The sequence below is a fragment of the Somniosus microcephalus genome, chromosome 11 (assembly GCF_052327205.1).
Source record: "Somniosus microcephalus isolate GS21.2 chromosome 11, FLI_Smic_1.0, whole genome shotgun sequence".
In the NCBI taxonomy this organism is placed as follows: domain Eukaryota; kingdom Metazoa; phylum Chordata; class Chondrichthyes; order Squaliformes; family Somniosidae; genus Somniosus; species Somniosus microcephalus.
In genome coordinates this window covers 231,518,311-231,543,954 of record NC_140997.1, presented here as the reverse complement: position 1 = coordinate 231,543,954, position 25,644 = coordinate 231,518,311, and the positions used below count along the sequence as shown (strand labels likewise).

The 25,644-nt window shown below is 48.8% G+C and overlaps 1 protein-coding gene across 2 annotated transcripts in view; it reads right to left on the bottom strand.

Moving 5' to 3' along the window:
* Positions 1-570: 570 nt before the first annotated feature.
* eefsec (eukaryotic elongation factor, selenocysteine-tRNA-specific) overlaps positions 571-25,644 on the bottom strand; it is a 421,957-nt gene continuing 396,883 nt past the window's right edge. For both annotated transcript variants that reach the window (XM_086002117.1, XM_086002116.1), the window contains one exon: positions 571-4,636. In XM_086002117.1, coding sequence (XP_085858243.1) covers positions 4,520-4,636 — 117 coding nt within the window. In that variant the 3' untranslated portion in view covers positions 571-4,519. The remainder of the gene's footprint in view (positions 4,637-25,644) is intronic.

Below are 25,644 nucleotides of genomic sequence, written 5' to 3'. Positions count from 1 at the left end.
CACCTCCAACAGTGCAGCACTCCCTCGGCACTGCACTGGGAGAGCCAGCCTGGATTGTGTTCAGCTCCCGGAGTGAGATTAGAACCCACAACCTTCTGACTCAGAGGCTGACACCTGCCCTACGGTCGATCGGTTCACTAAGGCTCGCTCTCTAAGCTCACACGTGACGAACGGTCACTTGGCTGTGGAGTGAGAGGGCGGGCAGCACCGCTTGATCAGGGAAGGTGGAACGGTATATCCCAGGTAAGATTGAACAATATGCCAAGGAAGGAGGAACAGTATCGCTGGGAAGGGGAATGTGTACCCTAGGGAAGGTAGAACCGTATCGTAGCCGAGACTGAACAGCATCTCAAAGAAAAGAAAGACAGACTTGCATTTATGACCACCGGACGTCCCAAAGCGCTTTACAGCCAATGAAGTACTTTTTGAACTGTTGTAATGTAGGAAAATGTAAGAAGAGATTCTACAGCTGCCCTCTCGGTTGCAGAGATGTCTGGCCGAGAGATACAGAAAAGGGAATTCAATATTGCAGAAAAAAGGGCAGAGATTTACCAAAAAACACCTGCAGAATTTTTTTTTAAAACATTTGTAGCTTCCTTTATTTATGCAGTATCACCATTTGAGATCAATTTTTAGGTTACTATTAATTACAAGAAGAAATTCGGATTGCATTGATCGATTCGAAATTCTGCATTGTACAATAACTGAATTTTTATAGAAATCAGTGCAGTTCTTTTTGACCTCTGACCTCAGTGAACTTTGGCACGACCAGCGATCTGTGACAGTGCACGACAGTAGTGTAAGAAGCCCGAAAGTCCCTTCAGGCCATCTGATGCTCGACAAAAAGCGACGCAAACCTCAAATCTGAAAGGAAAACCTGAAGACTTGAACCACAAGTGGCTGCAGGAGTCTCGCACTCTGACTCACAAACACCAACTCTGGAGCAGTGGGCTCGGGGAGTAACTCGCAACCGAGGGCTCGGGGGATGGGGCAGTGGGCTCGGGGGATGGGGCAGTGGGCTCGGGGAGTGACTCTCAACCGAGGGCTCGGGGGATGGGGCAGTGGGCTCGGGGAGTGACTCTCAACCGAGGGCTCGGGGGATGGGGCAGTGGGCTCGGGAAGTAACTCTCAATCGAGGGCTCGGGGGATGGGCAGTGGGCTCGGGGCAGTGAGCTTGGAGGATGGGCAGTGGGCTCGGGGGATGGGCAGTGGGCTCGGGGGATGGGGCAGTGAGCTCGGGGGATGGGGAGTGGGTTTGGAGGAGGGGTTACCAGGACGGGGAGTGGGTTTGAAGGGGTTACTAGGATGGGGAGTGGGTTTGGAGGGGTTACCAGGATGGGGAGTGGGTTTGGAGGGGTTACCAGGACGGGGAGTGGGTTTGGAGGGGTTACCAGGACAGGGAGTGGGTTTGAAGGGGTTACTAGGATGGGGAGTGGGTTTGAAGGGGTTACTAGGATGGGGAGTGGGTTTGGAGGAGGGGTTACCAGGACGGGGAGTGGGTTTGAAGGGGTTACTAGGATGGGGAGTGGGTTTGAAGGGGTTACCAGGATGGGGAGTGGGTTTGGAGGGGTTACCAGGACAGGGAGTGGGTTTGGAGGGGTTACCAGGACGGGGAGTGGGTCTGGAGGAGGGGTTACCAGGACAGGGAGTGGGTTTGGAGAGAGAGTCATTAGGACAGGAACAGCAGGTTGGGAGAAAGGTTTACCAGGACGGGGAGAGAACATCAAAAGGCCTTTATAGCGAAGCATCACAGAGCAATAAGACAAACTAACCCTCAGTCTGTGGTCACAGACCATTGGGCATGAATATCCACGATGAAAATCAGAGAACTCCCTGCTGTTGCCTGAAGAATGAGGGTGTGGGAAAGGTGGTTGTATAAAGAGTCAGTCAAAAAACAAGGGAAGAAGCTAGTTGTTTGGAGATTTCACACAATGGCCACCATGGCAGTTCAATACACGTCAATTATCAATAATATTTAACCATTTGTACACTCAATTCACAACTAGACCATGGAGTTTACAAAGATTGACATTCATTGGCATTCGGTGAATAATATGCATTCCAAGCACAGTGCTGACATGACCCAATTCCGGGTAGATTGTCTTCTCAACGTCTACTGGAGCCCCTGAAGGAGGGCTGTGATACTTTCTAAACCAGGATCAGACCGAGAATGGGACTGGATACTTTATGCTGGGTTTACACTAAGGTTAGGGCATTGGTACGACACGCTTTGCACCAACACTACAGCTGCAGTGTAAACCTGGAGCCGGATCGACTTGATTCTGGAGCGGAGCGAGACTCCCTGAGGGGGAACGGATCCCGACCCTGGGGTTACCCAGCACTGCAGTGCAGCACCGCCTCGATTTTACAATTCTCATCCTTATTTTCCAATCCCTCCATGTCCTCGCCCCTCCCTATCTCTGTAACCTCCTACAACCCTCTGAGATCTCTGCGCTCCTCCAATTCTGGCCTCTTGCACATCCCCAAATTTCCATTGCTCCACCATTGGTGGCCGTGCCTTCAGCTGCCTGGGTCCCGAGCTCTGGAATTCCCTCCCTAAACCTCTCCACCTCTCTCTCCTCTTTTAAGGTGCTCCTCAAAACCGACCTCTTTCACCAAGCTTTTGGTCTCAGAATAAGGGGTCGGCCATTTAAGACTGAGATGAGGAGAAATTTCTTCACTCAGAGAGTTGTGAATCTTTGGAATTCTCTACCCCAGAGGGCTGTGGAGGCTCAGTCATTGGGTATATTCAAGATAGAGATCAATAGATTTTTGAATATTAAGAGAATCAAGGGATATGGGGACAGTGCGGGAAGGTGGAGATGAGGTCGAAGATCAGCCATGATCTTATTGAATGGTGGAGTAGGTTCGAGGGGCCGTATGGCCGACTCCTGCTCCTAATTCTTATGTTCTTATGGTCACCGGCCCTGATGTCTCCTATGTGGCTTGGCGTCACATTTTGTTTGAGAACGCTCCTGTGAAGCGCCTTCGTGTAAACCCAGCCTAAAACCATATTCCAAAAGTACCACACGATAGGAAATAAGTGCTCAAAGAAAAATATAGTAAAAAGCTGAAGGGGTGAGATACAAACAGAAAATGCTAGAAATACACAAAGAGTGTCGGAAACAGCCTGACCTTTTGGGGGCGGAACTCTGATAGGCCCCCTCCGAATCGTTAAGCTGCCGATTCTCTTTCAGATGCTGACCGACAGGAGCAGGACGAGTGTTACGATCGATCTCGGAGCTCCAGGTAAGGAGTGGCAAAAATCAGTCAGGGTTCCCACTTCTGACCTCAGCCTCCTGCACTGTTCCAATGAGGCTCAACATAAGCTCGAGGAACAGCACCTCATCTTTCAATTAGACACTTTACAGCCTTCTGGACTCAACTCTGAGTTCAACAATTTCAGACCATAACCTTGGCCCCCATTGTCTCTGACAGCGGGTGCCGGTGAAGATTCTGCTGTTGCCATTTACACCTCCTCTAGACCCATCTATGTTTCTTTACTTGTTCCATTATCACCCCCTTTTGCCTTACACCATCATCCCGTTTGTCATTTAATCTCTCCTGCCTTCTACTCTATCACAGACCTTCCCTTTTGTTCTTTCCTCCCCGCCCCCCGCCCCCCGACTCTTTCCCTGCCTCTGAACTTGCGTAAAACCTGTTACAACTTTCCGGTTCTGCCGAAAAGTCACCGACCCGAAACGTTAACTCTGTTTCTCTCTCCGCAGATGTTAGCTGACCTGCTGAGCACTTCCAGCATTTTCTGTTTATATCGCACTTCCGACTTCTATCCCGCAAACCGCGCCCCCCCCCACCCCCAGCAAGGACGTGCGGGTGCGTGGACACTGGCCGAGGCCGCGATCGAATTCACCCTCCCCGCGCCCCCACGCCCAAATAGCCGACCGACAATCATTACCCAGGCTGTTAAAATGGCTACTTGCTGACAGTGACAGGACATCTGACAGCATCCGAGGAAGTGTGCGTCAGGAATCTTACCATTCGTGTAGAAATGACTCATGAGATAACACTGGGCGGCCAGCTGGTGGCGCCGTCCAAGGAAAGTATAAAAACTCGGGCGTGGGCCCAGCTTGCTCAGGATATTTTTGTACCCAGGAACTAGTGATGTAACTAGAATCTCAGGTTGTGAAACAGTTGATTAAAGCCTGGTTTTATACTCAAACCAAGTGATTATAGTTTTATTGTGTCAGTGTGTACCCAGTTAGTACCTTCACGGAGGCGGGGGGGGGGGGCGGGAAGCATCTCATTAGGAATAAAACGTGTACAGGCTGCACTTTAAAACAGAAACAATCTTTCAGCAATCAAAGAGATTTTATTCCTTCAGAAACTGCAAAAACCGCCCCCAGAATAATGAGCTTTAAGGCAAGGAGACTTAAAAGGAATTTTTTTTTTTTAACCCGGTCCCATCTCCCGACTTCCCTCCTTCAAGAATAAACACTTTAAGACTGAATCATTTTCTTCTGCGGGTCGAATAAATATCTCTTAAAGGCCAAGGTGATGGTTATGGGGTGCGTTTCGCTCTTCCCATCATCCACTTTCGTCGAGTCGCCCTTCCCGCCTTTTGATTTTTTCTTGCTTGACGGAGCGAGCTGCTGCTTAGTTTCTGGGGTGAGGCCATCTGTGGGAGGAGGACAACAATTATCAGGTACTTTTAGCACTTTACGGACTGTGATAGCGATTGGACTTGCACACCCTCTCACTCCCGTGGATTTCGATGCTGATTTATTAGATCCCTGTACCCATAAAGCCCTCCATACCGCACAGAAGGAGGCCATTCGGGCCATCGTGTCTGTGCCTGCTCTATGAAAAAGCTAAGAAGTCACACAACACCAGGTTATAGTCCAACAGCTTTATTTGAAATCACAAGCTTTCGGAGCGCTGCTCCTTCATCAGGTGAAGTGGAGAAATGCATAAAGACACAGTTTATATAGTCAGAGAATAATGTCAGATGTTTACAGGTAATCTTTCCAACTGCCATTTATCACACCTCGGCAGAGAGATAATCACAGCAATCAAAGGTGTGAATGGTGTCCAAACAGGTCAGTCAGGAAAACATTACATCAAAGAACAATGCGGTGGGGTCACAAGGGGTCAAATGTTGCAGATGCTGGGGTCTGTATGAAAAACAAAAAAAAAGACAAAAAACATTTTTTTTGCTGTGATTATCTCTCTGCCGAGGTGTGATAAATGGCAGTTGGAAAGATTACCTGTAAACATCTGACATTATTCTCTGACTATATAAACTGCGTCTTTATGCATTTCTCCACTTCACCTGACAAAGGAACAGCGCTCCGAAAGCTTGTGATTTCAAATAAAGCTGTTGGACTATAACCTGGTGTTGTGTGACTTCTTACATTTGTCCACCCCAGTCCAACACCGGCATCTCCACACTATGAAAAAGCTATCCAATTAATCCCAAGCCCTCTGCTCTTTCTCCCTAGCCCTGCAAAGGTTATCATCATCAAGGAGCCTTAGTAAAATTGAAGTCAATGCGAATCCGGGGGTAAACTCTCCACTGACTGGAGTCATACCTAGCACAAAGGAAGATGGTTGTGGTGGTTGGAGGCCAATCATCTCAGCCCCAGGACATCGCTGCAGGAGTTCCTCAGGGCAGTGTCCTCGGCCCAACCATCTTCAGCTGCTTCATCAATGACCTTCCCTCAATCATAAGGTCAGAGGTGGGGATGTTCACCCACGTCTGCCCTCTCAGGTGGACGTAAAAGATCCCGTGGCATTATTTCGAAGAAGAGCAGGGGAGTTCTCCCCGGTGTCCAGTGGCCAATATTTATCCCTCAATTAACATCACTAAAACAGATCATCTGGTCATTATCACATTGCTGTTTGTGGGATCTTGCTGTGCGCAAATTGGCTGCCGCGTTTCCCACATTACAACAGTGACTACACTTCAAAAAGTACTTTGAGTCTGTAAAAAAAAAACTTTCCTTAAAAAAAAAGGTATTGTCAAAGCAGTAAGGCAGTGAAGGGGTTAAAGGCCTAACTACCTGCTCTGGATTTAAACATTGCGAAAATATTGTTGTGGAATTCAGCTCACAGACATTGTGGCATTGCTCGCATTCTAACAGGCATTGGCAGAGGCCAGGGGCAATGTGGCACAAGCCAGGCCCTGGCTACAAGGAGGAGCTGAGACACAAGAGAGAGCACGTATGTAGGCAGACAAGGCCCCGTCCAGGTATTCAGAGTATGCGGAGTCACGCCTTATCTCAAACCACCAAATCAGATAACTGTTTTTGCCCTCATGACCAAAAGGAGATTGCGATAGGGTGGGCTGCCATGGTGGGTCCGACCAATAGGGGAGAGGACTCCATCAAAGGCGCTGGTGCCAGGAGGTCTACAGATTACAGCGACTCTATCACAGACCACTGTGCAAGTGCAAACCGTGGCAGACAGGACTCCACGTAATCTCACAGCCTCATCTCTCTACCTCGGTGGATTTCTCTGGTTACAGAAAACATACTCCCTTTCACTTCACGAGAAATCAGGAGAACAGGTTAAAATATCCCCCTGATCGCATTAGACAAGGAACATGCATTAAGCACGCAGAACTTGGGGGGAGATTTCTGCGCATCTCTGTACTAATTTCCATCACCAGCGATAAGCAATGGGATCTATAATTACAGCTCAAGAACATTAGACTGACTTAACCCTTAATGGACCGGGGTCCACCTCACCAAGGGATGCAGCTGTCTCCATTTAAGCCAAATGCATTCAGTTTCTCAAGGGATTCTTGACAATTTTACTAATGTGACATCAGAAATAGTTTACTGAAAATTTCTTCTAGCATTTGTCTGCCTAAAATTGGTAACTGAAGATGATATACGGGATGCATTGCAGCAGCTCATCAAGGTAACTTGGGCAGCACCTCCTTCCCCTGCAACCTCCATCACCAAGAAGGACAAGACCAGCAATGTTGTGGGAACACCACCACCTCTGAGTTCCCCTCCAAGTCTCACACACACACTATCCCGACTTGGACATATATCGGCCGTTCCTTCATCGTCGCTGGGTCAAAACCCTGGAACTCCCTCCCTAACAGTGGGAGCATCTTCGCCACACGGACTGCAGCGGTTCAAGAAGGCGGCTCACCACCACCTTCTCAAGGGACAACCAGGGATGGGCAATAAATGCTGGCCGAATTAAACAAAAACTCTTACGTGGTGACTCAGTGGGTAGCACTCTCGCTTCGGAGTCAGAAGGTTGTGGGTTCAAATCCCACTCCAGAGACATGAGCACAAACATCTAGGCTGACACTCCAGTGCAGTGCTGAGGGAGTGCTGTACTGTCAGAGGTGCAGTCTTTCGGATGAGATGTTAAACCGAGGCCCCATCTGCTCCTTCAGGTGGACGTAAAAGATCCCAGGCAGTATTCCGAAGAAGAGCAGGGGAGTTCTCCCCGGTGTCCTGGGCCAATGTTTATCCCTTAATCAACATCACTAAAACAGATGATCTGGTCATAATCACACTGCTGTTTGTGGGAGCTTGCTGTGCACAAATTGGCTGCCGCGTTTCCCACATTACAACAGTGACTACACTTCAACAAGTACTTCATTGGCTGTAAAGCGCTTTGGGACATCTGGCGATTGCGAAAGGCGCTGTATAAATGCAAGTCTTTCTTTCTTACTACCCTGTATTAGAATGCAGTGTCACATGTGGATTTTAGCAGGCTTTCCTTTTCCTACCTTTATTGTACAAATTTGTACTCAACTTTCCTTTATTCATGGACTAGCTTGTCTAAGTCTGATTACATATCAGGAAAGGATGAACAGGCTGGGTCTCTTTTCTCTTGAAAAAAGGCTGAAGGGTGACCTAATAGAGGTCTTTAAAATTATGAAAGGTTTTGATACAGAGAGAATGTTTCCACTTGTGGGGAAGAGCTTAACTAGAGGCCATCAATATAAGATAGTCACCAAGAAATCCAATAGCGAATTCAGAAGAAACTTCTTTACCCAAAGAGTGGTGAGACTGTGGAACTCGCTACCACAGGGAGTGGTTGAAGTGAATAGTATAGATGTATTTAAGGGGAGGTTAGATTAGCATATGAGGGAGAAGGGAATAGAGGATTATGCGATAGCAAAATACTGCGGATGCTGGAAATCCAAAATAACAACAGAAAACGCTGGAAAAACTCAGCAGGTCAGGGCAGCATCTGTGGAGCGAAAAATGGAGTCAACGTTTCAGGTCGAAGACGAAAGGTTTCTCTCTCCACAGATGTTGCCCTGGCCTGCTGTGTTTTTCCAGCGTTTACTGTTGTTATTATAGAGGATTACGCTAATAGAGTTAGATGAGGAAAGACGGGAGGAGGCTCGAGTGGAGCATAAACGCCGGCATGGCCTGGTTGGGCCGAATGGCCTGTTTCTGTGCCGTATATCCGATGTGATTCTATGTACCTTGCTCCAATCTATTATTCCCGTGATGATCATGGTTAAACAGTCTGTCCACACTCATTCTTCAGGCTCACAGCTGAGTAAAGGCCGTTTGGGTGACGAACTGCGATGGTCCGAATGGCCTCCTTCTGTGCTGTACTATTCTATGACTGGGATCGGGAAGATCGAGGACTGGGATCGGGAAGTTCCAAGATAACCGAAACACTATTTTTTTTCTCACAAAGCAGTGCAGTTGAACTCCACTGTTTTGTGTTTTGATTCGCTGTTAACCAGCCCGCGGGCTATTTGGATTCTTGCTTTTGTGTGGTGCCTGACTCACCTCAGATACAAGGCGCTGTGCTGAACTTTCCAGTCTTCAGATCCCCACGGGGAGATAAGGCAGCAGCACAGTCGCTGGCAGCGTGATCGCTGGCAATCGACTCAGCCCATCTTGTAACAATGCGGCCCCCTTGCCTGGGCTGGCGGCAGACCTGAACCGCGCAGGCAAAATACCCGCAGCAGAAACAAAACAGGTAAGGCCTGTTGAAGATGCCTGCAGGTCCTTTCTTTTATGCTCTGCCCTTATATTTCGACATGACCTGGAGGTGCGGGTCAGGAGCGGGGACAAACAACAAGGCCGTCTGACTGAAACCACAAGGTGCTGGCCAAACTCTCAAAACAAAGACCGCTCCCCGGCACCTGCTGGGTTCCCCATCTATCGACGGACCATAGAATTTACAGCACAGAAACAGGACATTCAGCCCAACTGATCCATGCTGGTGTTTATGCTCCACACGAGCCTCTGATCCCATCTGCATCTCCTTTTATTCCTTTCTCCCTCACGTACCTATCAAGCTTCCCCTTAAATGCATCTGTGCTATTCTCCTCAACCACTCCCTGTGGTAGCGAGTTCCACATTCTCCCCACTCTCTGGGTAAAGAAGTTTCTCCTGAATTCCCGATTGGATTTATTAGTGACCGTCTTATATTGATGGCCCCTAGTTCTGGTCTCCCCCACAAGTGGAAACATCTCCGTGTCTACCCTATCGAACCCCTTCATTATTGTTTAAATCTCTATCAGGTCACCCCTCGGCCTTCTCTTTTCTGGAGAAAGGAGCCCCGGCCTGTTCAATCTTTCCTGATAATTTGGGGTCGAATATTGCACATAACTAACACCAGGTTGCGCTGGTTTTTCGGCGCAATTCACCCGAAATCGACCAACCCAGCGCAAAAATCACGGAACTCTAAGCGCAAATTACATTTAGCGCAACTCGAGTTTCCGCGATCCAGGAGCTGGCCCCGCCCACAATAAGGCCCCGCCCCCCCAGATCGAATTAATCACCATTGGGAGTTTCCGCTAATTGCCCGTTTGCAGGCCTTCGAAGAGGCGCTAAAAATTAAGCTCTTTTTTTTAACGGCGCAAGGACACGTTTTAAAAGCTTTTGGATATAATTTTTTCTAATTTACTAAGAAACTGACTACTGTACCCTAATATAATTAGCAAATGGTTCAGTCTAGTTTGTTAAAGTCATTTTCAGTTATTTAAAAATCAGGTTACTCACAGGTGGCGGACTAGACACTCTAAATAAAATGCACATATTTTTATGATAAACCCATTTTTAGCTGCATTAATAAAAGTGCACCAGGCTACCGCTCTTAATCATATCAAGAAAGAAGAAAGACTTGCATTTCTATAGCACCTTTCACGACCACCGGATGTCTCAAAGCGCTTTACAGCCATTGAAGTACATTTTTTGAAGTGGAGTCATTGTTGTAATGTACAAAATGTGGCAGCCAATTTGCGCACAGCAAGCTCCCACAAACAGCAAAGTGATAATGACCAGATAATCTCTTTTAGTACAATAGCAAAATACTGCGGATGCTGGAAATCTAAAATAACAACAGAAAATGCTGGAAACACTCAGCAGGCCAGGCAGCTTCTGTGGAGAGCGAAACAGAGTTAACGTTTCAGGTCTGGGACCCTTCATCAGATTCGGTTCTGACGAAGGGTCTCAGACCTGAAACGTTAACTCTGTTTCTCTCTCCACGGATGCTGCCTGGCCTGCTGAGTGTTTCCAGCAGTCCGTTTTAGTAATTTGATTGAGGGATAAATATTGGCCAGGACACCGGGGAGAACTCCCCTGCTCTTCTTCGAAATAGTGCTATGGGATCTTTTACGTCCACCTGAGAGGGCAGACGGGGCCTCGGTTTAACGTCTCCTCCGAAAGACGGCACCTCTGACAGTGCAGCACTTCCGACATTGTCAGCCTAGATTTTTGTGCTCAAGTCCCTGGAGTGGGACTTGAACCCACAACCTTCTGGCTCAGAGGCGAGGGTGCTCTATATCAAGGAATATTTTTAAAAGTAGAATTTTAAAAAAAACGTTCTAACACACTGCCCGATTGTGATGGTACGTGGCAGATTGTGTGTTCAGGGAATGTGCAAACGGAAACCTGAGGAAAAAAGAAACTTCTCAAAACTAGCGCAAGTTTGGGCACAATTTGCGCCCCGATCACCTGAAATATAAGAAATGACTATTTGGCAGAGAGAAAGAGAAATAGGAGTAGAATTAAAATGCAATGAGTCATGTTTAAACTGTGCACTCTGTGGTCACCACACCTCGAGCACGGAGCCCTGCTCTGGTTATGGGAGACATTCCACAAGAGATAATGGTGCAGAAAGAAACCCCGAACCAGGACAGAAGACGGAGCTCTGTGAAAAAAACTGGGGAAACTGGCACACTTAGGATTAGCACCAAAAACATAAATAGGGAGATTAGGAGAAATATTTTCCTTCAAAGGGCTATTTTAATAAAGAATGCATGGCAAGCGATAATGAAGCCAGTTCAATCACAACATTGAAGAGTGAATTCACAGAATCACAGAATCACAGAAACCCCACAGTGCAGATAGAGGCCATTTCGGCCCATCGAGCCTGCACCGACACATATCCCACCCGATCCCCGTAACCTCTACACCAACACATATCCCACCCTATCCCTGTAACCCCACGTATTTAATCCCCCTAACACTAAGGGTCAATTTATCATAGCCAATCAACCTAACCCGCACATTTTTGGAGTGTGGGAGGAAACCGGAGCACCCGGAGAAAACCCACGCAAACACGGGGAGAATGTGCAAACTCCACACAATAAACAATTAAGAAAGATTTTGAAGGTGTACAGGGAAGGAGCAGAGAAGAGGGATTAAAGGAAATGGCTTTGATGTGGAGCGAGCACGGACAGAGACACTCAAGAAGCTCAACACCATCCAGGACAAAGCAGCCTGATTGATTGGCACCCCATCCACCGCCTTAAACATTCTCTCCCTCCACCACCGGCGCACCGTGGCTGCAGTGTGTACCATCTACAAGATGCACTGCAGCAACTCGCCAAGGCTTCTTCGGCAGCACCTCCCAAACCCGCGACCTCTACCACCTTCTTCTTAGGCAGTCCCTCGGAACCGGGGATGACTTGCTTCCACATTAAAAATGAGTTCTCAGGTGACTGATGAGTCCAATGCGGGACCTACAGTCTCTGTCACAGGTGGGGCAGACGGTGGTTGAAGGGGCGGGTGGGTGGGGTGCTTGGATTGACGTGCGCTCCTTGCGCTGCCTGCGCTTGGCTTCCGCTTGCTCCCGGCGAAGAGACTCGAGGTGTTCGGCGCCTTCCCGGATGCTTCTCCTCCACTTTGTGCAGTCTTGGGCCAGTGTTGCACTTTTTCAAGGAGGCTTTGAGGGTGTCCTTGAAGCGTTTCCTCTGCCCACCTGGGGCTCTCTTGTCGTGTCGGAGCTCAGAGTAGAGCGCTTGTTTTGGGAGTCTCGTATTGGGCATGTGGACAATGTGACCCGTCCATCGGAGCTGATCGAGCGTGGTCAAAGCTTCGATGCTGGGGATGTTGGCCTGAGCAAGAACACTGACTTTGGTGCGCCTATCCTGCCAATGGATTTGTAGGATCTTGCGGAGGCAGCGTTGGTGGTACCTCTCCAGAGCTTTGAGGTGCCTGCTGTACATGGTCCATGTCTCTGAGGCATACAGCATGGCGGGTATCACTGCTGCTCTGTAGACCATGAGCTTAGTGCCGGGTTTGAGGTCCTGGTCTTCAAACACTCTCTTCCACCTAGAAGGACAAGGGCAGCAGGCGCATGGGAACACCACCACCTCCAAGTTCCCCTCCAAGTCACACACCATGCTGATTTGGAAATATATCGCTGTTCCTTCATCGTCGCTGGGTCAAAATCCTGGAACTCCCTCCCTAACAGCACGGAGGGAACACCTTCACCACACGGGCTGCAGCGGTTCAAGAAGGCGGCTCACCACCACCTTCGAGGGCAATTAGGGATGGGCAATAAATGCTGGCTTTGCCAACGACGCCCACATCCCGTGAACGAATAAAAAAAAAAGGCACAATGGGCCGAATGGCACCTGTGCTGAGATTTCTTTTGGGCTTAGATGGACGTGAATAGAAAGGAGCTAACTGAAGTACACAAAGGGCAAATCTGGAATACTACTTCAGATTAAACCCCAACAGGAGGTCACAGGTATAAACCGGTGAAAGGGAAAATTAGGAATGATGTCAGCAACCTTTCAACAACCTCAAGAGGGAGCTAGACGGTTCCTGACCGGGGCAGAGATCGCATCATTTAGAAGGTAAGGGTCTTTATGAACAACAACTTGCATTTGTAAAGTGCCTTTAACGTAGTAAAACATCCCAAGGTGCTTGACAGGAGCGCTGTCGAACACTGAGCCGCTTAAGGAGATATTAGGGCAGGTGACCAAAAACTTGGTCAAAGAGGTCGGTTTTAAGGAGCACCTTAAAGGAGGAGAGAGAGGCAGAGAGGTTTAGGGAGGGAATTCTCACAAATATGCCCTGAATTCAGAAATCTGAATGACAACCAAAAACTCCCATACCTACTGGGGGAGGAGAGAAGCTGTGTAGCACTGGCGGCACACTATGTTACAGCTTGCCATGAACAGAGGGACAACCAGTAAACTAAGAAAAGAGTATATATAAATAATGCGAATGTATATTTATACACTCAGGGATATACCTGTTTATACACTGTATGAATAGAACTGCGTTTATGTGTTCAACCATAAATGTATTTTGATGCTTTGGCAACATAAGATGTACCTTATCATGCCAATAAAGCGATTTGAATTGAATTGAATTGAATTGAATTCCAGAGCTCGGGGCCCAGGCAGCTGAAAGCACGACTGATGGCATGGTGGAGCGATGAAAATCGGGATTGGTAAACATAGAAGATAGGAGCAGGAGTCGGCCATTCGGCCCCTCGAGCCCACTCCGCCATTCAATGCGATCATGGCTGATCATCCAAATTCAGTACCCGGTCCCTGCTTTCTCCCCATACCCCTTGATCCCTTTAGCCTTAAGAAATATATCCAACTCCTTCTTGAATATACCAAGGTAACATTTGGTCCATGCAATCTCCTGGACTGGTTTTGATCGCCTGAGGGGGTCGAAGAGGATTTTTCCAGATGATTTTTTTCCCTTATTGGACCTGAGTTTTTGCTCTGGATTTCTGCCTCTTCCAGGAGATTACATGGCTGTTGGTGAGAGGGTAGGCAGTGTCTAGTCATGATGCTCCAGCCATCATGAATGAGGGGCAGGCTTGATGGAGCAGTGGTCTATTCCTGCCCGTCATTTCCTTATGCTCGTCTGAAAGTTAGAGCAGCAAGAATGTACAAATTTACTCAATCTTTCCTCATAGGACAACCCTCTCATCCCAGGAATCAATCTAGTGAACCTTCATTGCACCGCCTCTAAGGCAAGTATATCCTTCCTTAAATTCCATGATCATATTGAATGGCGGAGCAGGTTCGAATGGCTGAATGGCCTACTCCTGCTCCTATTTTTCTATGTTTCTAATAAGGAGACCAAAACTGTGCACAGTACTCCAAGTGTGGTCTCACCAGAGCCCTGTACAATTGTAGCATGATTTCCAACCCCTTGCAATAAAGGCCAACATGCCATTTGCCTTCCTAATTGCTTGCTGTACCTGCATGCTAAGTCTCTGTGTTTCTTGTACAGGAAACTTTTTTTTATCCGGCACCGACGGGACCGACGTGGTGCCAGTTCATCAAAAATTCCGGATAACCGAAAGCTATCGTAAAAGATACAGAGAGCTGAGAGCTCCGTATAAAGCAACAAACCCTGTTGCTTAGCAACAGGTTCAGAACAATGGCCACAAGTTCCAAGCGTCTCTGTAGCTTAGCAACAGCTGCAGCCACACCCTTGCACAGCAACAGATCGAGGAAGGCAAGTAATAAAACTTACCTGAACCTACTCCTGAATTTTGCCGGTTAACCGAGATTTCCGGTTATTTAGGTGCCGGTAAATCGAAAGTTTCCTGTACTCGGACACCTAACTCTCTCTGAACACCAACATTTAATAGTTTCTCACCATTTAAAAAATATTCTGTTTTTCTATTCTTCCTACCAAAGTGAATAACCTCACATTTCCCCACATTATACTCCATCTGCCACCTTATTGCCCACTCACTTAACCTGTCTATATCCCTTTGCAGGCTCTTTGTGTCCTTCTCACATCTTACTTTTCCACCTAGCTTTGTATCGTCAGCAAACTTGGATACATTGCACTCGGTCCCTTCATCTAAGTCATTAATATAGATTGTGAATAGCTGAGGCCCAGCACTGATCCATGTGGCACCCCACTAGTTACAGCCTGCCAACCCGAAATGACCCGTTTAACCCGTCTCTCTGTTTTCTGTCTGTTAACCAATCCTTTATCCATGCTAATGCCTTACCCCCAACCCCATGTGCCCTTATCTTGCTTAACAACCTTTTATGTGGCACCTTATCAAAATCCAAATATATTACATCCACTGGTTCTCCTTTATCTACCCTGCTAGTTACCTCCTCAGAAAACTCTAATAAATTTGCTAAACATGATTTCCCTTTCATAAAACCATGTTGACTCTGCCTAATCATATTATGATTTTCTAAGTACCCTGTTACCACGTCCTTAATAATGGATTCCAGCATTTTCCCGATGACTGATGTCAGGCTAACAAGGTGTGGTCTGACCAGAACTGGACACAGCGCTCAAGGGCCCTGTACAGTCTGATCATGACCGCCTATGACTTTTATTCTATTGTTTTGGCTGTTGCATTGTCTATTTTTCCCACTTTAGTGCTGTACTTTAATTGTTAACATTAAATTTAAGCTGCCGCTGTTCTGCCCCGATGCATATTTTCTCCAACTCGTTTTGAAATTTCTGAGCTGCTTTCTTTGATTCTACTGCCCCTCCTAGTTTGGCATCGTCTGCAAATTTTACCCATTTGCATTGAGTTTCTGAATCCAAGATAAGGGGGCAGATTAAGAGACAGCAGTGGTTCCAACACTGAGCCCTGAGGGACCCCAGTCAGTGCTTCCCACCACCCCGACATAACTCCTCCAACAAGTATCTACTTTTTTATTAAACCCTTCGGCCAATTCCTTAGCCATTCCCAAGCTTTACCCTGAATCCCCACAGCTTGGAGCTCAACTAATTGTGTGGAAATGTGTCAAATGCCTTCTGGCAGTCTAGGTACACTAATTCACAAGGCTTCCCACATTCCAACTGGGTCAGTTGAGTCTAGGAGGCACTGCAGTGAAGTCTCAACCTACATTATGTGCTGGCGCTGCAGTGGGGCTTAAACACAGGATATTCCGACCCCCACGGGTGGGTACGAGCTGTGTACGCACCCGTAGGTGCCTCGCAAGTGCCGGTTTCAGGCATGCGAAGCGCATGCGCTGAAAATCGGCACTTGCGATCTATCAAGAATCCTCCTGACAGATCCTCCGCCTGCCCGGGAGAAGGGCCTCCGCGGGAAGGGAGTTCTGCTTTCTGCACAACCTCGGCCCATTGAAAACCTTTAAAAATCTTACGCCTGGTAAAAGCAGTGTAAGGCCTGCTTTTACCAGCATAAGAATTAAAAAAAATAAAAATGTAATTTTAACTAATTTTAAATACTGTATGTGATTATAAAAAAAATTATTTAATGTTTCTGTTTTTTAAATGTGATCCCCATTCATACTTTTGACAGATCCGTGCGTAGAGACCTGTCAAAAGTATGAAGGGGGATTCTCTTTATTGATTGGTTCCCCATGACCCACGTGACCCCAGGGGCGCTTGCGAACCGCCTGCGCCCCTGGGATACCTGGGCCTCTGTGCGCGCACGGACCCGGAGAGGCCCAGGAGTGGAAGTGTCAGGACCTACGGAGCCAGCGGGTAAGTGCGTAGATTTTTTCCGATCGGAGGCATCCGCCCGCAGGAAGCCTCCGATCGGAAATTCAGGGCCAGAGACTTTCTGACTCAGAGTGCTGTCCACTGAGCCAAGCTGACATATTTATAGTGCCTCAGCTAGAGCTGATGTATCTGGTGTATAGCGTTGGTTGGAGGTCCTGTGCAGCGAAGAAGTCTTGCTCGAACTTCTTCGCTGCACAGGACCTCCAACCAACGCTATACACCAGATACATCGACGACATTTTCTTCCTATGGACCCACGGCGAAGAATCACTGAAAAGACTACACGATAACATCAACAAGTTCCATCCCACCATCAAACTCACCATGGACTACACCTCAGAATCGGTTTCATTCTTGGACACACGAATCTCCATCAAAGACGGACACCTCAGCACTTCACTCTACTGCAAGCCCACGGACAACCTCAGGATGCTCCACTCCTCCAGCTTCCACCCTAACCACGTTAAAGAAGCCATCCCCTATGGATAAGCCCTGCGAATACACAGGATCTGCTCAGACGAGGAGGAATGCGATGGACACCTACAGACGCTGAAAGACGCCCTCATAAGAACAGGATATGACGCTCGACTCGTCGATCGACAGTTCCGACGGGCCACAGCAAAAAATCGCATAGACCTCCTCAGAAGACAAACACGGGACACAACCAACAGAGTACCCTTCGTCATCCAGTACTTCCCCGGAGCGGAGAAACTACACCATGTTCTTCGCAGCCTTCAACATGTCATCGATGACGACGAACACCTCGCTAAGGCCATCCCCATGCCTCCACTACTCACCTTCAAACAGCCGCCTAACCTCAAACAGACCATCGTTCGCAGCAAATTACCCAGCTTTCAGGAGAACAGCGACCACGACACCACACAACCCTGCCACGGCAACCTCTGCAAGACATGCCAGATCATCAACACAGATACCATCATCACACGTGAGGACACCACCCACCAGGTACATGGTACATACTCATGTGGCTCGGCCAACGTTGTCTACCTCATACGTTGCAGGAAAGGATGCCCCGGAGTATGGTACGTCGGCGAGACCATGCAGACACTGCGACAACGGATGAATGGACACCGCGCAACAATCGCCAGGCAGGAGTATTCCCTCCCAGTCGGGGAACACTTCAGCAGTCAAGGACATTCAGCCTCCGATCTTCGGGTAAGCATTCTCCAAGGCGGCCTTCGAGACACATGACAACGCAAAATCGTAGAGCAGAAACCGATAGCCAAGTTCCGCACTCATGAGGACGGCCTCAACCGGGATCTTGGGTTATGTCGCACTACATGTAACCCCACCTGACGTAGGGTCATCCAGACTCGAGTCGTCATTGGCTTGTTCTCTCTACACAGATGCGGCCGGACCTGCTGTGATTTCCAGCAAAAAAAAAGTTTTTTTGTCTGTTTTTTGTTTTTCATACAGACCCCAGCATCTGCAACATTTGACCCCTTGTGACCCCACCGCATTGTTCTTTGATGTAATATTTTCCTGATTAACCTGTTTGGACACCATTCACACCTTTGATTGCTGTGATTATCTCTCTGCCGAGGTGTGATAAATGGCAGTTAGAAAGATTACCTGTAATCATCTGGCATTATTCTCTGACTATATAAGCTGTGTCTTTATGCATCTCTCCACTTCACCTGACGAAGGAGCAGCGCTCCGAAAGCTTGTGATTTCAAATGAAACTGTTGGACTATAACCTGGTGTTGTGTGACTTCTTACATTTGTTGGAGATAGTCATTGCCTGGCACTTCTGTGGTGCGAATGTTAACTGCCACTTATCAGCCCAAGCCTGAACGTCATCCAGGTCTTTTTGCATGCGGGCAATGACTGTTTCATTATCTGTGGAGTTGCGAATGATGCTGAACACTGTGCAGTCATCAGCGAACGCCCCCATTTCTGACCTTATGATTGGAGGGAAGGTCACTGATGAAGCAGCTGAAGATGGTTGGGCCTAGGACACTGCCCTGAGGAACTCCTGCAGCGATGTCCTGGGGCTGTGATGATTGACCTTCAACTACCACAATCATCTTCCTTTGTGCTAGGTATGATTCCAGCCAGTGGAGAGTTTTCCCCCTGATTCCCGTTGACTTCAGTTTTACTAGGGCTCCTTGACGCCACACTCAGTCAAATGCTGCCTTGATGTCAAGGGCAATCACTCTCATCTCACCTCCGGAATTCAGCTCCTTTGTCCATGTTTGGACCAAGGCTGTAATGAGGTCAGGAGCCGAGTGGTCTTGGCGGAACCCAAACTGGGCATCAGTGAGCAGGTTATTGGTGAGTAAGTGCCGCTTGATAGCACTGTTGATGACACCTCCCATCACTTTGCTGATGATTGAGAGTAGACTGATGGGGCGGTAATTGGCCGGATTGGATTTGTCCTGCTTTTTGTGGACAGGACATACCTGGGCAGTTTTTCACATTGTCGGGTAGATGCCAGTGTTATAGGTGTACTGAAACAGCTTGGCTAGAGGCGCGGCTAGTTCTGGCGCACAAGTCTTCAGCACGTTGTCGGGGCCCATAGCCTTTGCTGTATCCAGTGCGCTCAGCCATCAGACCTGAAACGTTAACTCTGTTTCTCTCTCCACAGATGCTGCCTGACCTGCTGAGCATTTCCAGCATCGTCTGTTTCTAGTTCAGGTATCCAGCCTCCGCAGTATCTTGCTTTTGTATAACCATTAGCCTTCTACAGCAATTTCAAAGTGGCCAGTTTTACCATCTAAAGAGCTCAGTTTATTTTGGGCCGGAACAGCTGCACGTCCTCACTCTGTAAGACAAACTGTCTTCAAATTAAGAGGCTGTTCCACAAATAATATCGCATGATTGCCACCAGCAAAATGCTTTGCGTTAACGGCACTTTCTAAGCTTCACAGATTCACTAATTCAAAATCCTTTTAAATTTAGACCGCAGTAGAGGCTGCAGTTGAGTTTGACTCAGAGATAATGCTTTATTTCGCATCTGTTATACTTGACCTTGGAACTCTGGCACTTCAGCTTCTGAGAATGGGATTTAAATCCAACCCAATCTGGCTCGACATTTACCTTTCATTCACTACATTAACGTTATTGTAATTTACTTACTTGATTCAATCTTTGAATATCCTCATTTCCCTTTCCCGCTTTCTTTAGCTCAGTTTTGCTTTTCTAAGGCTGTTTTTCTAGTTACTATCCTACTGGCCTCTAACCTGTTACAAAAGATTCTCGCCACATGGCTTCTTCAATCATGTGAATCGGAGAACAGTGCCGGCGTGAATTGGGAGGAGAGAGAGAGAAAGACTTGCATTTCTATAGCGCCTTTCACGACCACCAAAGCGCTTTACAGCCAATGAAGTACTTTTTTTTTTAAATTGTAGTCACTGTTGTAATGTAGGAAAAGCGGCAGCCAATTTACGCACAGCAAGATCCCACAAACAGCAATGTGATAATGACCAGATAATCTGTTTTCAGTGATGTTGATTGAGGGATAAATATTGTCCCCAGGACACCGGGGAGAACTCCCCCTGCTCTTCTTTGAAATAGTGCCATGGGATCTTTTACGTCCACCTGAGAGAGCAGACGGGGCCTCGGTTTAACGTCTCATCCGAAATACGGCACCTCCTGACAGTGCGGCACTCCCTCAGTACTGCCCCTCCGACAGTGCAGCACTCCCTCAGTACTGTCCCTCCGACAGTGCAGCGCTCCCTCAGTACTGCCCCTCCGACAGTGCAGCGCTCCCTCAGTACTGTCCTTCCGACAGTGCAGCACTCCCTCAGCACTGCCCCTCCGACAGTGCAGCACTCCCTCAGTACTGTCCCTCCGACAGTGCAGCGCTCCCTCAGTACTGCCCCTCCGACAGTGCAGCGCTCCCTCAGTACTGCCCCTCCGACAGTGCAGCACTCCCTCAGTACTGTCCCTCCGACAGTGCAGCGCTCCCTCAGTACTGCCCCTCCGACAGTGCGGCGCTCCCTCAGTACTGCCCCTCCGACAGTGCGGCACTCCCTCAGTACTGCCCCTCCGACAGTGCGGCGCTCCCTCAGTACTGCCCCTCCGACAGTGCGGTGCTCCCTCAGTACTGCCCCTCCGACAGTGCAGCGCTCCCTCAGTACTGCCCCTCCGACAGTGTGGCGCTCCCTCAGTACTGCCCCTCCGACAGTGCAGCGCTCCCTCAGTACTGCCCCTCTGACAGTGCGGCGCTCCCTCAGTACTGCCCCTCCGACAGTGCGGCGCTCCCTCAGTACTGCCCCTCCGACAGTGCAGCGCTCCCTCAGTACTGCCCCTCCGACAGTGCGGTGCTCCCTCAGTACTGCCCCTCCGACAGTGCGGCGCTCCCTCAGTACTGCCCCTCCGACAGTGCGGCGCTCCCTCAGTACTGCCCCTCCGACAGTGCAGCGCTCCCTCAGTACTGCCCCTCCGACAGTGCGGTGCTCCCTCAGTACTGCCCCTCCGACAGTGCGGCGCTCCCTCAGTACTGCCCCTCCGACAGTGCGGCGCTCCCGCAGTACTGCCCCTCCGACAGTGCGGCGCTCCCTCAGTACTGCCCCTCCGACAGTGCGGCGCTCCCTCAGTACTGTGCTGGAGTGTCAGCCTAGATTTTCTGATCAAGTCTCTGGAGTGGCACTTGAACCCACAACCTTCTGACCAGAGGAGAGAGAGACTGCTGCCCACTGAGCCACGGCTGACACCGAAGTGGAATTGGGAGAACAGTGTGAACTGGGTGGGTGAAATCGGTTAAATCTCATTGGTTAAGGACATACACTGTTGGTCCTGTCGTTCACCAAGGTCCCAGATGTCCTGTTGCCCTAGCCACGCAGTTATCAGCTCGGAATTCCAGCGAGTTATGGCGCAAAGATTTTCCGAGCTGAAAGGCGCGGGAAAAATTCTAATCAGGGGAGGGTGTAAATCGAGGGGGGAGGTTGTAAATCGAGGGAGGGAGGGTGTAATTCGAGGGGGAAGATCCGTTAGTTCCAGTTTTTTTTTTGCCCTACTCCAGCAAGGTCTGGGCCATTGACGTTCGGATCAAGGACGTGTATGAAAAATACAATAGTGCAAATTGGGACGAATTCTCTGGGCCGATTAAACCCGGTCTTCGTAAAAGGCTTTGCGGGTGCAAAAAAAGTTAAAATACACATAAAACAATCTGGGATTTAATAGGTGAAAGGGGACGAGGAGGAAAAAAAAACGGCACAAATATTTGGTGGAAATGTGTCCTATGAGGCCGGGATCCAGTAATGCAGCAATTACAGGCGCTCCTAGCTGTTTGGGAACAGCTTCATTCCCACTGAAAAAGCAGCAGACCCATTCATGGCTGGACGGAGGCATTCGCAGAGTCTGGCCTTCTACATGAAAGTGACGCCAGCAATTGGAAGCAATTTGCTGAACTGTTTGAAGATTAAATTAATCATGGCACCAACAAACAGCACTTGGGAAACAGTTTTGTTTTCATGCATTCTTTCGTGATTACCCAAAATGAAAGCCAAGATACAAAACGTGCTTTTGGTACTGGAAGGTTGACAGCAACAAATGCTCCCATACTCACGGCTTTGTTTTGTAATTATTTAATACTTGAAAAGACTGGGTAGGATTTTTTTGCTCTGTATACATGCGGTCTTTGTTCCTTTTTAATGCAGTGCGGTTCTCGCTCTCTCTCTCGTTCCTCTTTCTTATCAAAAAAGAACTCATTCCCATCTTGACTTCTGCTCAACTTTAAGTGGGGTGTGGTTAAGACTCCAACTCTGCCATGACTTCCTCTTCTGCTCGCTATACAGAGGTGAATTAGCCAACCTTAACCCCGACCCAAGGGGAGAGGCCCCATTCTCTGTGACACGAGAGTAGGGGAAAGAGTGAGGAGCAGATAGGAATGAGGTCCTCCCCATAGAATGAATCAGTCTGGAGCCCAAAGACAGTTGTGATGTAGGTAAGTGCAGTTTGCACACATCAAGATCCCACAAACAGCGGTCGGCAGTTCCCCTGTTTTTGGCGGTGTTAATGGAGGAAGGATCGTTGACCAGGCCACTGGGAGAACTCCCTCATCTCCTTCCAGTGGGACCTTTAATATCCACCTGAACCATGTGAAGACATTTTTAATATCTCACCTGAAGCACTGAAGGAATTCAGCCCTCCTTTTAATCTCATCGTTTGCTCCCAAGTTTTAAATATAATTTAGTTTTAGTTCTAGAAAAAAGACAAACATGTTGCTTTTCCTTTCCGTATTTTCAGTCCAGATTTTTAGGGATATTTTTCAAATTAATTTTTCCTAAAAATTATTCGCACAACTCACAAGGACAGAAGCGTTGGGAAATAAAGCGGGGCTTCAGTGACTGCGGGGAATTTATTCGCCCGTTTTAATTCCTGTCGTCTGTTCCACATGTTGCACACCAACTGACCAATATTGGACTAACACTTGGCTCCACTGTTATTTGGGTTTTAATCTCTTCTCGTAATCTTGAATTTTGTTATTTTAGTAAATTTCATAAGAAATTTAGTTCTCATTTTAATTTATTGCCTAAATTACAATAATCTTCATCAATGGTTATTTTCCTTCTGGCTTTAGTCAACAAAACATCCCTGATGTCAATCCACAGCCAATAAAAACACTCCTTTTGTAGCTGACACAGCTTAAGAGTCAAAAAGGATTACTGCGCTTGCATCATATCTGTGCAGCGGGTGATAAACATTTATATAAAGGGAGATTATGGTCTTCTGCAGAAAGTTGCTGCCATCTGTTAACCATTTGGAGACTTCAGTAAAGGGAAAGCGAGAGATGGAGATTCAAGTGAGAGAGATAAGTGAAAGGGGAAGAGTGGACAAGGAGAGAGGGGTGGAGTGAGAGAGAGGGGTGGAGTGAGAGGGGGGGGAGGAGTGGGAGGGAGGGGAGGAGTGGGAGGGAGGGGGGGAGTGGGAGGGAGGGGGGGAGTGGGAGGGAGGGGGGAGGAGTGGGAGAGAGGGGGGAGGAGTGGGAGAGAGGGTGGGGAGGAGTGGGAGAGAGGGTGGGGAGGAGTGCGAGAGAGGGGGGGAGGAGTGCGAGAGAGGGGGGGAGTGGGAGATGTGGTGGGGTGGAGTGGGAGAGAGGGTGGGGAGTGGGGGGGGGGAGGAGTGGGAGAGAGGGGTGGGGGGTGGGAGAGGGGGGGAGGTGTGGGAGAGAGGGGGGGAGTGGGAGAGGGGGTGGGGGAGTGGGAGAGGGGGTGGGGTGGAGTGGGAGAGAGAGTGGGGAGTGGGAGAGAGAGAGTGGGGAGTGGGAGAGAGGGGTGGGGAGTGGGAGAGGGGGGAGGAGTGGGAGAGAGGGGGAGGAGTGGGAGAGAGGGGGGGGAGTGGGAGAGAGGGTGGGGAGTGGGAGAGGGGTGGGGAGTGGGAGAGAGGGGTGGGGAGTGGGAGAGAGGGGTGGGGAGTGGGAGAGAGGGGTGGGGAGTGGGAGAGAGGGTGGGGAGTGGGAGAGAGGGTGGGGAGTGGGAGAGGGGGTGGGGAGTGGGAGAGGGGGTGGGGAGTGGGAGAGAGGGGTGGGGAGTGGGAGAGAGGTGTGGGGAGTGGGAGAGAGGGTGGGGAGTGGGAGAGAGGGGTGGGGAGTGGGAGAGGGGGGGAGGAGTGGGAGAGGGGGTGGGGAGGAGTGGGAGAGAGGGGGGGAGTGGGAGAGAGGGGGAGGAGTGGGAGAGAGGGTGGGGGAGTGGGAGAGAGGTGGGGAGTGGGAGGGAGGGGGGAGGAGTGGGGGAGAGGGGGGAGGAGTGGGAGAGAGGGGTGGGGAGTGGGAGAGGGGGTGGGGTGGAGTGGGAGAGAGGGGCGGGAGAGAGGGTGGGGGAGTGGGAGAGAGGGTGGGGTGGAGTGGGAGAGAGGAGTGGGAGAGAAGGTGGGGGAGTGGGTTTGGGTTTGTTGATGATTAAACGAGATGATTAAACACGCAGACGACAAAATGAAACTAGCTATCCTAAAACTCTTCAACTTGGTTCTGAGTGTCGGTTATTTCCCTGACATCTGGAACAAAGGACTCATAACACCCATATACAAAAGTGGGGACAAAATCGACCCAAACAACTATCGAGGCATCTGTGTAAACAGTAACCTGGGGAAGGTATTCTGTAGCATCATAAACAAAAGACTTATAAACTTCCTTGAGGAGCACAATGTCTTGAGTAAAAGCCAAATTGGATTCCTGCCAAACTATAGAACATCCGATCATATCTTCACCCTACAGACCCTAATTGACAAACACGTTCACCATAACAAAAGCAAAATCTACGCATGCTTTGTAGATTTCCAGAAGGCTTTCGACTCCATCTGGCATGACGGTTTATTCCTGAAACTTATCGAAAGCGGGGTAGGAGGGAAAACATATGATGTAATTAAATCAATGTATACAAACAATAAATGTGCAGTTAAAATTGGAGACAAACAAACAAAATACTTCCCACAGGGGCGGGGGGTGACACAGGGCTCGCCAATCTCACCGACACTCTTTAATATTTACATTAATGGATTGGCAAAACTACTTGAACAATCTACAGCACCTCATAGAGTCATAGAGTCATAGAGTTTTACAGCACAGAAAGAGGCCCTTCGTTTACAGCACAGAAAGAGGCCCTTCGGCCCATCGTGTCTGCGCCGCCCATCCATCCCTGTCCAGTCTAATCCCATTTTCCAGCATTTGGTCCATAGCCTTGTATGCAATGGCATTTCAAGTGCTCATCCAAATGCTTCTTGAATCTTGTGAGGGTTCCTGCCTCTACCACCCTTTCAGGCATTGAGTTCCACATTCCAACCACCCTCTGGGTGAAAAAGTTCCTCCTCAAATCCCCTCTAAATCTCCTGCCCCTTACCCTGAATCTATGCCCCCTTGTTATTGACCCCCCTACTAAGGGGAAAAGTTCCTCTTTGTCTACCCTATCTATGCCCCTCATCATTTTGTACACCTCAATCAGGTCCCCCCTCAGCCTTCTTTGCTCCAAGGAAAACAACCCCAGCCTGTCCAGCCTCTCTTCATAGCTGAGGCGCT